Here is a 17,475-nt window from a genome sequence, read left to right as displayed (position 1 = left end):
GGTGGCATAGTGGATTAAGCATTGGGCCGCTAACCTCAAAGTTGGTGAATCAAATCCACCAACCACTTTGCAGGAAAAAGATGAAACTATCTGCTCCCATGAATATTTACAGTCTGAAACAGCATATCTTACCTGAAAGAACTGGGAGAGAGAGAAAGAAAGAGAGTGTGTGCGTGTGTGTGTGTGTGTGTGTGTGTGTGTGCCTGCCTGCCTCAAATTGCATTATTGAAGGATTCAGACAGGCAAAATGTTTAGAGATATGAGAAATAGGAGATTCAAGGAATATGCACAGTCACTGTACCAACAAGAATTGGTTGACATTTAACCAGTTTGAATAAATTAATGTATGATCAAGAAATGGAGGTATTGAAGTCTAAGCAGCACTAAGGCAGTAGCCAAAAACAAGGCTACAGAAATTGATGGAATATTAATTGACATATTTCAGAAACCTAATACAGTACTAAGGAATTTGGAAGTGAGCTACCTGACCACCTGACTAGAAGAGATCCATACTCATGCCCATTCCAAAAACAAGTGACCCAAAGGAATGGGAAAATTATCCAACACCATCATTAATATCACGCAAGTAAAATTTTGGTCAAGACCATTCAAAAGCAGTTGCATCCAGAAATTTAAGCAGGATGCAGAAGAAAGCTCAGAATGAGGTTATTACTGCTGATGTCAGATTTATCCTACCTGAAAGCAAAGAATACCAGAAAGATATTAGCTTATGTTTTGATGGACGACATTCAGCTATTTGTATCGGAACAAAATATGGATAACATTGCAAACCAAGAGGCATTCATTCAAACAGAACAAGTTTGTCCTGCATGGTTTAAAATCAGCAAAGGTGTGAGACAGGATGGTATCCTTTCACCACACTTCAGTCTTTACACTGAGCAAATAGTAAAGCAAGATGCACTGTGTGAATGACTCACCATCAGAACTAACAACAAGCCTGGTGCAGTAGACACACCCTTCCTGCCGGAATAGAGGATTTACTGATGAAGATTAAAGAATACAGCCTTCAGGATGGAGTTCAGTTCACCCTAAAGAAGACAAAATCCTCACAACAGCATCCTGATAGACAGAGATTGGTTAAAATTGTCAAGGATTTCATTTTCTGTAGGTTCATAATCACTAATGAATGGAAGCAGCAGTCAAGAAATCAAACAGCTCGTTGCATTGAGCATGTCCTATCTAAAAGCTCTTTAAAGAGTTGGTCCTTTTCGAGGACTGATGTGCGCCTGCCCCCATCTGGGCAATGAATACGGAAGGCCACAGGAGAAGTAATGCACTTGAATTTTGGTGTTGATGAAGATTATTGATAGTACCATGGGCTACCAGAGAAAAAACGAATCTGTCTGGAGAGAATAGTCAGAATGCTCATGAGAAGTAACAGTGAGACTTTACCTCGTGTACACTGAATGGGCTGTCAGGACGGACCAGGCCCTAGAACAGTACATCGTCCGTAGTAAAGTAGCGGATTGGTGAACAAGAGGGGAGGACAAGATGGACTGGCAACTGTGGCTGTGGTAACACCAGGCTCAGATCCACCAAGTGTGCGGAGGGCTTTGCACGGGGTTGGTATGAGTCAGTAATAACCTGGTGGCACCTGACAACCCCGCCCTTTTCTGAAAACTGCTCAGAAAGTCAGCATGTCAAAATGTCACTCTTGACAAGTCGTGTTTTTTTTCTTAATCCGTGGTTTATATATGTCTAGTTCACTTTAGAGACATCCTTATTTTGTGATAGAGAAAATTATTAATCATCCCCTCCCCCCGAGACCTAAGATAATTCTATTGATAGTGTCATTAATTTAGCCAATAGTATAGAGTTTAAAACGCTTGAGAAAAGAAAATTATACAAGTATAGGCTAGCTTGAGGCTGGAATACGTGAATTGTTGACTTATACACCTTACACTCTTAAGTGACTGGACCCTATTTCCACAAATAGTGGGGGTTGACAAGTCATGTTTCTTGAGTTTGAGTAATGAAATGAAGTATGAATAGGGCAAGTTCCAGACATTAGACAGGATGGGCTAAGGTTTCCCAATGAAATCTTAATACAGCGGTTCTCAACCTGGGAGTCACCACCCCTTTGGGAGTCGAACAACCCTTTCACAGGGGTCACCTAAGACCATTGGAAAACAATTTTCGGATGGTTTTAGGAACCGAGACACCGCTCTTCTGTCTCCAGGCAGTCCGCCCACATGCAGATAAGCCCACCTTCGAGTAACTGGCATGAAGACTGCTACACCATGCTTCAAGAGAAACTTTCATTTATTTCCCATTAGAAATAAATATTTCACAATATATAGTTACATATTGTTTTTGTGATGAATCACTACACTTTAATTAGGTTCAATTTGTAACAAAGAAAATACATCCTGCATATCAGATATTTACATGACGATTCATAACAGTAGCAAAATGACAGTTACGAAGTAGCAACAAAAATAATTTTATGGTTGGGGTCCGTACCACGTGAGGAACTGTCTGAAGAGGACAGCTCTTGCTAACCTCGTGGAATGAGTAACTGCATTGCATCTTCTGTTTCAAATGTGATATAATGTGTTTTATTTTCCTCGGTAATATTAAGGTGAAGGGATTTTTTGTTTTGTTTGTTTTCTTAAGGTGAAGGTTTTAATGGAAAATTATATTTAATTTAAAATTTCTTACCTAGTAAAAATCTTAGCAGGAATTATTTATTTAGTGACTATTGTGGAACCTAATTAAATGAAAATTGGAGAAATGAAGGAAGAAGTCTGTAGACCTTTAGCTTTGTGAAGCATATTTTCTACATAATCAGTACTTAACATTCCTAAGCCTGTTAACTTTTTAAAAACTTTACAAGCCAATATCTGCTTTTAACTTCAGAGACTGGTAGTGGTGGCTATTTGGCTTTCTCTGTGAAGTGATATGTGCATGAAGTATATTTCAAAGAATTTATCACATACTAAAGCAAAAGTTAAATCTGAATCTTACTTGAAGCTAGTATTCTAGTAGAAATTAAACTCTTCAGAATCTACCAAAAATTAAGATTTTTTTTTTGCACTCAAGTGGTTATTAGAAAACTTAAGTATTGGGTGGTATGCCTGCGGTTGAGAACAAGGGGGATTGCATAGGGAGAAATAAATAATAGTACTTTAATTGAAAAATACCATGGAAACAAACTTTTAATTTTCTTTCCATATTTAGGGCCTGTATATCTTTGGGATCCCGAACTCGAGCCATTGGAAATGCTGCCAAGAGCCAGGTAAATTGTTAATACATGTATTTTGACTTATGAGAAGAATTAACTGAATCTTAACTAGCTGAGTTCCCATTTTAGATCATTAAAAGTGATAAAAGACTGTGAAGGAAAGCACAAAAAAATCTTAAGATCTTTGTATTTCTGTTTTGAATTATAAAATAAATGCATTTTTTTGTTGAAATACAAAGTATACATACTTACCTTTAATTTTGAAAAATATTTTATTTAACTATGGAATGTTACGATATATATTAACTCGAATTAATAATAAATTAAAAACTATTGACAAAAAAATTAAAATCTTTTTTATTGTGAAACATTGGTTCAAATCCAACAGCTGTCTGTGAGAGAAAGATAAAGTTCTCTACTCCTGTAAAGATGTATACCCTTAGAAACCCTATAGAGGGTTGTGAATATTTGGAACTGACTTGATGGCAGTGAGTTAGTAGTTACCATGTGATGTCACTTTTACCTGTATGATCAATTTCTGTGAGGGGGTCTGTTAATCAGGGTTGATGGGAGAAATCAATAGACTCTCATGTGTATAAGAAAGAGCTTTTACATTAAAGAGCAATTGTATATTGAGAAAACATCCCAGCCCAGTCCAGATCAAATTCCTAAGTCTGATATTAACCCATATATCCGATACAAGTCCATAAATTCTTCTTTAGACTCAGACAACATATGCAATGATGTTGAATGCAGGAAGATCACAGGCCAGTGGGTGGAAAGTCTTGTGGATCCAGTGGCGGTTGAAGCATCTCAGCACTGGCAGGAGTCTCCATTGGGTTCCTCCAGCTCCGTGTGTCTTATCAGCAGGAAGATAAAGCAGAGAGTCTGTGTGCCCCCACTACAGGGAGGCTGATTGGAGTTCCCAGAATTCTCAGGAGAAGGCCATGCCCACACAGAGGCCTCATTGGCTATGACCTGATTGACAGGCTAGACCTCACCCTTTTGCAAGTTGACAGGAGATTATGTAGCTGCCACAAGGGGATAGCCTTTCTAAAATATCCACTTCAAAGATAAAGTGAGCAGTATCTGTATAAAGGTAAGGGAATGGAAAAAGAATCTGCTATAACTACTACTATCGTATCTCATTCTACTTTAGTTTTCATTTGTCTACGCTTCTGAAATACTTATGACTAGATTGTTGACAATATTATAGGCTATAAGTAGATTTTGCTTTGCCAGTTATTCCTTACATTTAATCTATACCTCCATCTTCATTATAAAATAACTTTTCTTTATGGGTTTTTTCACATTATGACTCTAGGTATAAATGACTAATTTGTCTGAGAACATTTTGCTTAAGATTTTTATGAAGTCTGTCTTTTATACTTGATATACATGTGAACCTATTTTTGCCTTTTCTTCCATTTTTCATACTGTATAAAAATGAACATAGTTTGTTTTAGAAGGATACCTTAAACAACAACAAATAACTCTGTCGTAGAGTCAATTCCAACTCATAGCGACACAATAGGCCAGAGCATAACTTTATAAGAGTAGAAAGTCTCTCTTTCTCCCTCAGAGCAACCGGTGGATTCAAACTATTGACTTTGCAATAAGCAGCCCAATTCGTAACCCACTATGCCACCAGGGAATTATGTTTATTTCATCCAACATTGGGATTGTATTCAAAATGATGCCTTAAGCTCTCCCATTAAGTTTTTATCTCCTATTCTGAATGATCTTCTAAGTGGAGCATAGATCACAGAATCTATAAAATGCAAACTGAAATTATTTCTTCCAAAGGGACTAACATGATAACATCTCTGTAGTTTTGTTTCATAATTGAAGGTCAAGATCTATTTGGTTCTATAGGTCATTAAGAGGACAATGACTGAATATCAGCAATTATTACATAGTTTGAACTATCCTAGTTAAAGGAAAAGTAATATGTAAAAATATAAGCCATTTAAAAATGAAAATATATATACATTAAGGAAGGGTTTTGATTAAAAAGCATTTCTCATCAATAGAAGCAATGTAATAGTGCATGAAAAATTGAATAAGGAAAGTAAAAACTAAAAAGTTAAAAAATAAAATGCCATTTTGTAAAAGCACAGACGTGAAAGTAGAATGAAATAAGAGAAATAAGAGATATTAATCCTGGCGAAGAAAGCTGATGGTGCCCGGCTATCAAAAGATATAGCGTCTGGGGCTTAAAGGTAAACAAGCAGCCATCTAGCTCAGAAGCAACAAAGCCCACAAGAAGCACACCAGCCTGTGCGATCACAAGGTGTTGAAGGGATCAGGTATCAGGCATCATCAGAACAAAAAACCTTACCATAGTGAATGAATGGGGGAGTGCGGAGTGGAGACCCAAAGCCCATTTGTCGGCCACTGGAGATCCTCTTGCAGAGGGGTCTCAGGGAAGAGATGAGCCAAACAGGGTGCAATGTAGCAACAATGAAAAATACAACTTTCATCTAGTTCCTAAGTGCTCTCCCCCCCTCCCCCATTATCATGATCCCAATTCTACCTTGCAAGTCTAGCTAGACCAGAGTATGTACACTGGCACAGATAGGAACTGGAAACACAGGGAATCCAGGGCGATGATCCCTTCAGGACCAGTGGTGTGGGTGGTGATACTGGGAGCGTAGAGGGAGAGTGAGTTGGAAAGGTGGAACCAATTACAAGGATCTACATGTGACCTCCTCCTTGGGGGACGGAGAACAGAAAAGTGGGTAAAGGGGGATGTTGGACAGGGTAAGATATGACAAAATAATAATTTATGAATTATCCAGGGTTCATGAGGGAGGGGGCAACAGAGAGGGAGGGGAAAAATGAGCTGATGCCAGTGGCTTAAGTGGAGAGCAAATGTTTTGAGAATGATGAGGGCAATGAATTTATAAATGTGCTTTACACAATGGATGTATGTATGGATTGTAATAAGAGTTGTTATGAGCCCCTAGTAAAATGATTTTAAAAAGATATTCATCTACCACACCAGAATTATTAAGAAATACCAAAAAAGTGAATAGTAGATGTAAATTTTCATTTTGAAGTTTTCTTCTTTTTTGAAAACCCATTGATTTTAAATCTAATATTCCTATGGTTGGGAAGAGGAGGAATTTTTCTAAGGAACTGTTAATAGACATTTATTATTGTATAATTTTATTTTTGGTTGAAAACCAGAAAAAATCATCCATCTGACTTGGATATGTAGGGAAAAAATCTTGGTGGTTCTCTGCATTAAGGTAGTAGTATTTTATGTATTCATTTAGTAATTGATCATTGAAAGTCTTTTTGCCAACAGATTGTCACAAATGTAAGAAATACAATTCATGGATTCAAAAAGCTTCATGGGAGATCATTTGATGACCCCATTGTGCAAACTGAAAAGGTCAAGCTTCCCTATGAATTACAGAAGATGCCTAATGGAAGTGCAGGGATTAAGGTGAGTTTTTTAGATGTATATTCCCAGAGTGTAAACATAGCTTCAAATTTTAAAAATTAATAAAATAAAGATCGCTTATTTGTAGTTTATACTTCAGTGAACACTTTAGAACATTTATGCAGATCAGAAAGAACTTTGCTGCATGAATTTTATCTGTGTAAATCAGTTTTGTTGGTGTTTATGTTGTTCTTAAATTAACAACATGATTTCAAGCTAGTGAACCTCATCTTTGCCCTTTGCTCTTGTTAGGTATCATCGAGTCCGTTCTGACTTACAGTGACCCTATGGGGAACTCAGTGAGACTATGGCACATCCAGCACCATCCTTAACAGTGATTACATTTGAGCCCAGTGTTTCAGCCACTGTGCCCATCCGTCAATTTCCATGACACCCTTCCTCTCATCTTAACCCATGCCACATAGGCAAGGGGATGTCCAATTGTCTACAGATGGGCTTTGGGTCTCCATTCCCCGCCTCCCCGCCCAATTCGCATTGGTATGATTTTGTTCTGGGTCTTAGATGCCTGATACCTGATCCCTTGGTCATCTCATGATGACACAGGCTGGTGTGCTTCTTCCATGTGGGTTTGTTGCTTTTCAGCTAGATGGCTGCTTGTTTATGTTCAAGCCTTTAAGGCCCCAGACCAAGCAGTTATTTGACATTAAAATATTTTATATAAGAACTTGTTATTATTGATGCAGTGCCAATCATTTAAAAGTAAAGATTCTGTATAATCCAAAAAAAAAGACTTAAAATTTTTCTATGTGTTTAATATGTAATTCATTACTCCCACAAACGTTAATACCTATTAAGTTTCCTTTTTTATTTAATTGTTTGTGCCAGAATATATAAACAAAACATTTAACACGTCAACATTTTGTTTAATTCTCATATCCTTTTCACAACTATATGACTAAAATTTTTGTTTTAAATGAGGTAAAGAGCTAACTTTGAAAAGAACATGCATTTTATCTTTTCCTTTTTCATTGTGAGCTGTGTCACACTTGGAAACGATTGATAAAATGTGCTTTCATGAGAAGTTGGGGGGCTGTGTGTGATCATGAGGTATCAACAGAATCAGGTATCAAAATATCCAAAACAAACAATTATATCAATGCAAAAGAGAGGTTGGAGTTTAGACCCAAAGCCCATCTGTAGGCAATTGGACATCGCTCCACAGAAGGGATACAAGTAAGGGACGTCTCAACCAGCATCAAAAAACACATCATTCCTCTAGTTCCTGAATGCCTCCTCTTCCTCACTACCATGACCCAGGTCTACCGTACAAATCCGGCTAGACCAGAGTACACACATTGGTACAGATAAAAGCTCTACTAGACACGTGGAATTCAGGACAGATAAAACCTTCAGGAACAGTAGTGGGAATAGCGATATCATGAGGGTAGAGGGGGGATGGTCAGGGGTTAGGGAGGGGGAGGAGGAGGAACCATCACAAGGTTGGATATATAGCCCCCAAAGGTATTGAATAACAAATGTGGGTGAAGGGAGACAATAGATGGTGTAAGATATGAAATAATTGATCAGTGATACATGAGAATGGGAGGATTGGGGAGGGAGGGGGAAAAAGAGGAGCTTATATCAAGGGCTCAAAAAGAAAATGTTCTGGAAATGTTTATGGCGACATATGCACAAGTGTGCTTAATGCAATTGAATTATAGATTGTTATACAATTTTAAAAGCACCCCAATAAAATTATTAATAAAAAGTTGGGCTGGATAAAATAGAGATACTAGAATGAAATCTTTTGGAAATATAATTTCCTTAAGGTATGAACTTTGCCTTTTTTTATGCCATGTGCCCAGATGTTCAATAGATTGTTGTCGAATGAATAAATAACTGAACTTGTGATTTTCAGGTGCGATACCTAGAGGAAGAAAGACCTTTTGCAATTGAGCAAGTTACAGGAATGCTGTTGGCTAAACTGAAAGAGACTTCAGAGAATGCTTTAAAAAAGCCAGTGGCTGACTGTGTGATTTCAGTAAGTTTTATTTCAGTAATGGATACTCTTGAATTATAGTTTCTGTGTATTCCTGTTGTGCTGAAATATCTTCTTCCCTTTTTATGCTTTCTGTCCTTATCCAATATATAAAGTCATTTTGACTTAAAATATATTAATTCCTTTAGTTGGTAGTTTACAATTTGACTTCCCATAATGTCTATTTTGATATTATAATAAGCTTAATAATGTATGTGATAAATTAGTGACCATTATACCTGTTTCTGTCTCTAACAATCCTTCCAGTTACAACTCAGCTTCCCACCTCTAGGGGACATCATGTTTTATGAAGGATGAAAAATTCCAGTTAGTTTAAGCTATATGTTATCATCTACATGTGAAATTTTTATAAATATTAAGTGCAACTACATAAGTTCTCTTGGCATCAGAAGAGTAGAGTCAGAATGTTAACTCTTTAGTACATTTAGTTATATACTAAACTAGTACATTTAGTTATGTATATATTTCCTGTATATTTTGGATTTTAAAATGGGAGAAATATATTAGAGCTTAATGTTTTATTTTCTAGCCGATTTGAAATAATTCACCGGATACTGCTACAGGAATTGTCCGTGCATTAACCTACTTTGTAATCTAGCATTTTACCAGAAGGATGGTAACAAAATAAATGTGTTTATTAAAATCCAAATTACAAAGCAATAAAATTGGAAGAGATACGAAAAGACCAAAATGTGTGTCAGAAAATACTTTGAACCTTGAATACAGAATAGCTAATGTTGAATGAAAGAAATGGAGACTTGAACAAAAGCTCAAGAAAACAAAGTAACATCATGAAATATGCAAAGCCCTGGAGTTAGAAATCTATAGGAAAGAATATGCTAAGCGCTTCTCAAGTTGACAAAACTAAAGAGAAAAATCAAGCCTTAAATGGAAATATTGATGGATCCTATGGGCAAAATATTAAATAACACACCAAACCAAACTCCCTGCCATCGAGTCAATGCTCATAGTGACCCTATAAGACAGGGTAGAGCATCCCCTGTCAGTTTCCAAGACCAAACCTCTAGGCTTCTGAAGAGAATTCAGAAACAGCTGCAGCAGTGCATCAACAGGGTGCTGCAGGAAAGCCAAGCCAGATTTAGAAGAGGCTGTAGAATGAATGAGTGGGCATTATTGCTGGTGGCAGGCAGATAGTCATGGAACACAAAAGAATAGCAGAGAGAAGGTGCCTTGTGTTTTATTGACTATGCAAAGATAATACTAACAACAATATTGACAGAATCTCAGACTGCCAAAAGAACAAACAAATCTGTCTTGTAAGAAAGAAATGCATCCAATGAGAATGATGAGGGCAATGAATGTACAAATGTGCTTTACACAATTGATGTGTGTATGGATTGTGATGAAGAGTTGTATGAGCCCCTAATAAAATGATCTTTTTTAAAAAAAAATGCATCCAGAATGCTCCTTGGAAGAAAGAACAGTGAGATTTTGCCTTACATAGTTGGACATATTGTCAGGACAGACCAGCCACTGGAAAAGTATCATGCTTGGTAAAGTAGATGGGCAGCAAAAAGAGGAAGACCTTCAATAAAATGGACTCCAGCAGGGGCTACAGCATTGGGCTTTATGCGCAGGAGCAGCTGTGAAGCTGGCACATGACTGGGCGGTGTTTTGTTCTGTTGTTGACAGGGTCACCGTGAGTTGGAACCAACTCAATGGCACGTAACACCAGCATACATAATTTTACAAACAGTCCAGGACAAGTCGTCTCTATGTGATCCTTTCTGTCCACCACTTAGTATTCTATCGTATGGATATGCTTTTATTTCTTTAACCAGCTAACTTTAACAGACTGAGATTTTCAATTTTATGATTACAAATGAATTTAAATACTTTTAATATCCCAAATCAACACAGGAAGGGCTTAGATTAACAGGTTTTTTTTCCGGTTATCCTTAATATTTTATATTGCTAATTACTTTAAATTAGTGTTGCACTAAGGTGTTACATATTTTTGGTACAGAAAGTGTCAGATTTTAAAAATAAGCCTAGTCCTATGTCTATCGTCAACAACCACAAAGTTAACTTAAAAAAATAAAAGTGAGCCTAGTCTTTTCCTCATGTATTTAATAAAAGCACCAATGGACATGTCTGAATGCAATTGTTTTACATTTCTAAATGTGTCATATGTTGAAATAAAATGATTGCATCACACAAATAATTGCGTGTCTGGAAATTCCAGATCCCTAGCTTTTTCACTGATGCTGAAAGAAGATCTGTGATGGCTGCAGCCCAGGTTGCAGGCTTAAATTGTTTAAGGCTGATGAATGAGACTACTGCAGGTAAGCAAACAATAGTGATAATAGTTTATCTTAATTATGGATTGTTTCCTATAAGCTTAACATTTTAGAGTACAACATATTGGGAGAGACTGACGTGGCATATCAGCTATGTTATGGCTATCTGCTGGTGAGTATTTTCCAGTTCCTGGCAAAACCCCAATCATCAGACCTGTCTTAAGAGATGCCTGTACATGGATAATACTCAGCACTTAATGAAATGTATGACGCAGGGACTCTCTTGACTCTAAGAATGGTGACCCTTATAGAGTTCTAGATAGGTGGTTGGGGAAAGATGTGGCAGCCTGCTCCTTTGAAGACATACAGCCTTAGAAACCCTACAAAGTCCAATCACTTTGTCCTGTGGGGTGATAGTGAGTCAAACCGACTACCAGCAGGAGGTTGTCGGTTTAGGTAATTAAGGAAAAATTAAAATGAAAACAAAACGTTAACTAAATTATGAAGAATTAATCCCTTTGGAACTGGTGTGGTTGGTATTACTGCATTGAGTATTAAAGCACTGTATCAAAGTGACATATCTCTTACTTGTTTTCCAAGTGACTGCTGTTAAAATTAACCTCTCTATTTTTACACAGTTGCACTAGCCTATGGAATTTATAAACAAGACCTTCCCTCTTTAGATGAGAAACCAAGAAATGTAGTATTTATTGATATGGGACATTCTGCCTACCAGGTCTCAGTTTGTGCTTTTAACAAAGGAAAACTTAAGGTAAGTAAACAACTGATTTACTCATTTTGATGGGAGCTATATGAACTATGTGTTGTAATTCATGACCACCTTATGTACAGCAGAAGAAAACTCTGCCTGGTCTTGAATTACTTATTCTAACAATTGTCACTATGTTGTAGTCCATCATTGAAAAGTCATTGAAGGTTTCCCATGCTATTTTTCACCCTCTGCTTCACCCATGATGATGTTTTCCAGTGATTGATCCCACATGATAGCATGTCCAAAGCAACCAAGTTAGACAGTGTTCTGTTGGGATCCGTAAGGTTTTTATGGGCTTGATTTTTAGAAGTAGATCTACCAAGCCTTTATTGTCTGTTTTAGTCCAGAAGCTCCTCTGAAGCTTTTTACCAGCATGACCATGACCTTGCTGGCATTTGAAATGAATGAGGAGGATTTACTTAGAGGATCAAATGCTTTGGGTGATCTAACAAGTATAATACCATTTGTTTTAAAGTTTCTGTTAGTATAATGTCCTCAGAATTAAGAAATTAAAGGGAATTGTTTGAAACAGAATAGTTTTTTTTTTTATGTAAGTTGCTTTAATGCTTGACATTGATCCTTAAATTTTGCTGAGCACTTAGCCCTTTCACGACCAGGGTGACTTAATTTTCATCCTTTTTGGTAGATACCTTAAGAGTAGCGACCTGTAATTTTTAGATCATAGGCCATTTTGAAAGTCTGATTTTTTTTAAAAAGGACATGACTCAGAAGTGTACCTGTGTAATTTTGCATTCAATTTCATAGTAGACTGTGCTTGGATTCATCCCAATCAGATTATATTCACACCCTGCTGTGATGCATACCCCCAGTCCACTTCTTCCTGAAGGAGAAAGCTCATAAACCGCACCACCAGTGTGGTGTTTTAGTCATGACTGCTGTAAGAAGTCCTCTCTGCTCTGAACCCTAGGGAAAGAGACTCGGTGCCTCGGCGCTATTTTTTCAAAGAACTGGAGTGTTGAAGTACTCTGACTTGTTTGCGCCTTCTCCATTGGGCTCCCAGCTGGATTTATTGCTCAACGAGTTTATTAAATGTTTGTCCTCCTCCTTCATCTTTCTAATTTGTTTGGATTTTTTTAACGACCTCATATATAGTTTTGTTGCTTTCTATTTGTCTGAAAATTGACTGACTTTAAACAAATAGAAAGCTTAACTTCTGTTCTATAACCAGTATACTATACTAGGTCAGAAATGAACCCTGGTAACGCTGTGCCCTAAGCATTGGATTGCTAACCACGAGCTGGCTAGTTCAGACGCACCCCAGCCACTACATAGGAGAAAGATGAGGCTGCTTGTTCCTGTGCAGATGGACTGTCTCACATATCTGTAGTCGGGTCACAGAGTTTTGATTGTGTTATGTCAGGTGAAACCATTGGTTTTCTCTGCTTTTCTGCAGTGCTTTGTTCTTTTTTTCTTTTAAACTGGAAAATACTTTTAATATTTAGCTTTCAGAATATAGAAAAATCTCAGAGTCACTGTGCTACTCACTGGATATTAGAGGTAATCCCAGTAAAATTAATAATTCTCACAGCCATGGGAAGCATTGCTCTTTGGAGAGGATAATACTTTTAAAATCAAAATCCATTCTGTTGCAAGGCAGTGGGGTGGGGTGTGGACACACACGCACACACAGATCCATTTTGTTGTAAAAGCAAGCTCAGCTCAGTGCTTCAGTGGGAAGAGCTATTCAGTAGTTTCATTTTGCGTGCTTAAGGCTGCTTATTTGCTCTCTGAACTTGGGTATTGAGACATCTATTCTATTCTAGGACCAAAATATGAAAAATAGTGGTTTTAGTTATTGTAACTCAATTTCAGTTATTTACAATTATTTTAAATACAAGGCATATAATCTGAAGTGAAAAAATATATTGGCTAAACATAAATGATCATTTCTGTCTAATCCCGGATTTGATAACCAGTGATTTGAGAAGTTATTTGATTTTCTTTTCAAGATTATTTTCTCTTTGAAAGTATCTTTTTTGAAAATGCAATTCTGTTTTGTTTGTTTTGTTAATGAAATAGGTTTTGGCTACCACCTTTGATCCATATTTGGGTGGCAGGAACTTTGATGAGGCTTTAGTAGACTACTTCTGTGATGAGTTCAAGACCAAATATAAGATAAATGTGAAAGAAAATGCTCGGGCCCTGCTGCGCTTATATCAGGAATGTGAAAAACTAAAGAAGCTAATGAGTGCAAACGCATCAGATCTGCCATTGAACATCGAGTGTTTCATGAATGACCTTGATGTTTCTAGTAAAATGAACAGGTACCTTGTATGTTTTCAATTTGAGACGTTTGCTTACTTTAAAATGTATGTATTCTGCCTCAGTTTATTTTATACTGTTGTTTTAGAAGATAAGCTGAAATTTTAACCTAGCATAATGAATGTTATTTTTTTAATAGGGCTCACTTTGAACAATTATGTGCTTCCCTCTTGATGAGAGTTGAACCACCTTTGAAAGCAGTAATGGAACAAGCAAGTAAGTAGAAATTTTTCAGCTAACCATAAAAACTATACAATGGTGTTCCTTTACTGATCCTAAAATGAAAGTAAAATAAGAACATCATCATTTTTTGTTAAGGGTTTTGTAATCAATGAAAATTTTTTTCGTGCGGATTTGTGAGGTGGGAACATTTTCCATGGATTGTGACTAAAGTTTCTTGAAAAGCTTGGTGTGCTTTGTCTATATAGTCACCCCATCATCTAAACCAACTATAGTGCCTATCAAGTAGATCATAATTATTGCTTATTTATTAACTTTGCATTTTTTCAAAATATGCCTCTTTTTACATTTTATTTCTGAATGAAACAGTGATCCTTTTTGTTTTTGTTTTTAATTGTGATTTCAGTGAAGATTTACAGTTCAAACGGGCTTCCCATTCAACAACTTATTACCTTCAAGTCCTTTCTGACTCATAGTGACCCTACAGAACAGGCAACAACTGCTCCTGTGCTTTCCAAGACTATAACTTTTTACAGGAGGAAAATGCCCACCTTTCTCCTGAGGTGCACCTGGTGGTTTCAAACTGCAGCCCTTGCAGATTACAGCCCAACACATACCCACCAGGGCTCCTTCCCTTTAACAAAGGTAGCATAATATAAGTACTGGTGGGGCAGCACTGTCACTAAAGAAAAGGAAGACACGAAGTGGAGCACGAGAGTTACAGACAACAAACATAAGTCCTACTGCCTACTCGGTCCTGCATGATCCACCTTTGAAAAATCTACTGTTCACACTTTAATACGCATGATTTGATTTTTCTCAATTATAAACACTTTCTTGTAGGCTTGCAACGTGAAGATATAAGTAGTATAGAAATTGTAGGCGGAGCAACGCGAATTCCTGCAGTGAAAGAACAAATCACTAAGTTTTTTCTTAAAGACATAAGTACCACATTAAATGCTGATGAAGCTGTTGCAAGAGGATGTGCATTACAGGTATGAGGGTTATCATTGTTTTTAGAATATATTTTTCCAAAAATAGGGTCATCGGTCAACTGCAGAAACCACACCGTACCTGTTCTCTTCCATTCTACCTCTTGCTGTTAGTTCCTGTGTTCGGTGTCATTCAGTCAGTTATGAGTCAGTGACCCTGGGTACAACAGACTGAAACCCTGCCTCGTCCTGCACCATCCTCGCAGTTGTTATATGTAAGCCCACTGTTGCAACCACCGTATCATCCATCTGTCCTATTGAGGATTTTCTTTTGTTTTTTCCCCCACTGACCCTCCTACTCATAGGAATCTTTAAAATATTTTCTCTCGACTTCCTATAAATTGAGGTGATTTCTGATATACTTTATATCTTTCCAGTTTATAGTTTTTAATTATGATAGGACTACTAATCTAACTATACTGAAAGGGCATTTTTTTCCTATGAATTTTACAGTTTCCAAACATACAACATTCCTCTAGTTCTTTAATGTTTCCTCCCCCAACTATCATGGCCCCGGTTAGACCTCATAAATCCTGTTAGACCAGCATTTGTTCATTGGTACAGATAAGAACTTTCAACACACAGAATCCAGGATAGGTAAACCCCTCAGAAGTAGTAATGGAGTAACAGTTCTGTAAGGGTATGGGGGAGGGAAGGGCACTGATAGCAATGATGGGGTGTATAACCCCCCTAAAGGGGAACAAATAACATATCTGTGGGTGAAGGGTTACATCGGATGGTGTAAGATAGGGAAAAAATTTTTTATTAAGGGTTCACGAAAGTGGGAAGGGAGGGAATAAAGAGGAACTGGTGACAAGGGGCTCAAGTAGAATATATTTTGAAAATGATTATCGCAGCATCTGTACAAGTTCACTTGATGTAATTGATTTATGGATTATTCTAATATCTGTAAGAGCCCCCAATAAAATGATCAATAAAAAATAATTTGAAATTTAAAATATTGCTTAATTTTTGCTAAGTTATACAAGTGTTCTGACCCTTGTTTTCACTAGTTCTTATCAAAAATAGTAATTTTTTTTAATTTAGCTATTTTTATTTAAGGATTTCATTAACAGTGTAGAGCATGATTTGTATTTGTTGATTTAAATGCAATAATACATCTTTATTTTCAGTGTGCGATTCTTTCACCAGCATTTAAAGTGCGTGAATTTTCCATAACAGACCTTAGTCCTTACTCAATCACACTGAGGTGGAAGACCTCTTTTGAAGATGGAACTGGGTAAGTTTACTTCTCAAGCTCTGGTTAGAGCTCTTCATAAATCCCTTACCAATTGAATCTACTTTTCTAAATTCAAAGAATTTACTGCATATACTCCTGTATAAGCTGACCCGACTATCAGCTGAGACACATAATTTTACCATTAAAGCTGCATTAAAAATGTGCTGAAAAACTCGGCTATACATGAGTATATACAGTATCCTCAAAATTCTCAGAAACACTTTTTTAAAATGAGGATATAGAAACAATGCTTAATAATATGTAAACCATAATGAGCATATTTCAAATGAAAACTAGAAATAAACAAACCTTAAGATTTTTCCTTTGTCAAACCCCAACTCCTTTAGTTAGATATGAATGTTTTCACCTTTTTTTAACACATGCGTAAGTTGATCTATATATTTCCAGATATACACTGAGGCTTGGTTTTTCAATATATTCTGTGCTATTCTGTCCATGTCAGCAGTTGTATGTACTGTAAGGTAACCAATGTACTAGTAAGTCATAATTTTGCTATTATAAACAGTGCTATTAGGAATATTCTAGATGTGCACATCTATATCAATTATACTCCTATTAGCATTGCATGCAAATGAATATAAATTTATGACATTGTTCCCTGTTCTGTGTTTAAGCTTTTTTTAAAAATCCCCATTTGGAATTAATGCACAAAAGTCCCTAAGGATTGTCAGTGATTGCTGACAAGTTCAGTGCTTTCTCGTGGCTATACCCGCGTGTTGGGTAGAACTGCTTCATGGGGTTTTCATGGCAGGTCACCAGTCTTTGAGCTAGTAGTTGAGTACTTAACCAGTTCTGTCCCCAAGGGGATCCACCATCTAGAGCAGTGGTTCGCAATGCCGCAATGCCGCTGCCCGTTAATACGATTCCTCTTGTTGTGGTGACCCCAACCATAACATTTTTCATTGCTACTTCATAACTGTAATTTTGCTACTGTTATGAATCAGGCGACCCCTGTGAAAGAGGTTCAACACCCTCTCCCCAAGGGGTCGCGACCCACAGGTTGAGAACCACTGATCTAGAGCTAGAGGATCACACTGCTTGTAATACACT

At 37.0% G+C, this 17,475-nt stretch overlaps 1 protein-coding gene across 1 annotated transcript in view; it reads left to right on the top strand.

The window, feature by feature from the left end:
- The window catches only part of HSPA4L (heat shock protein family A (Hsp70) member 4 like), a 46,578-nt gene that overhangs the window by 5,981 nt on the left and 23,122 nt on the right, over nt 1–17,475 (top strand). Inside the window, exons 2-10 of the mRNA XM_075543829.1 lie at nt 3,202–3,259; nt 6,519–6,659; nt 8,536–8,658; nt 10,883–10,982; nt 11,576–11,709; nt 13,750–13,994; nt 14,132–14,208; nt 15,016–15,167; nt 16,298–16,404. Of these exons, the coding sequence (XP_075399944.1) occupies nt 3,202–3,259; nt 6,519–6,659; nt 8,536–8,658; nt 10,883–10,982; nt 11,576–11,709; nt 13,750–13,994; nt 14,132–14,208; nt 15,016–15,167; nt 16,298–16,404 (1,137 nt within the window). The remainder of the gene's footprint in view (nt 1–3,201; nt 3,260–6,518; nt 6,660–8,535; nt 8,659–10,882; nt 10,983–11,575; nt 11,710–13,749; nt 13,995–14,131; nt 14,209–15,015; nt 15,168–16,297; nt 16,405–17,475) is intronic.

Source organism: Tenrec ecaudatus, chromosome 3 (genome assembly GCF_050624435.1).
Source record: "Tenrec ecaudatus isolate mTenEca1 chromosome 3, mTenEca1.hap1, whole genome shotgun sequence".
NCBI classification, from domain to species: Eukaryota; Metazoa; Chordata; class Mammalia; order Afrosoricida; family Tenrecidae; genus Tenrec; species Tenrec ecaudatus.
Note: the sequence above shows the minus strand (reverse complement) of the source record. Positions and strands in the feature narration are given on the sequence as shown.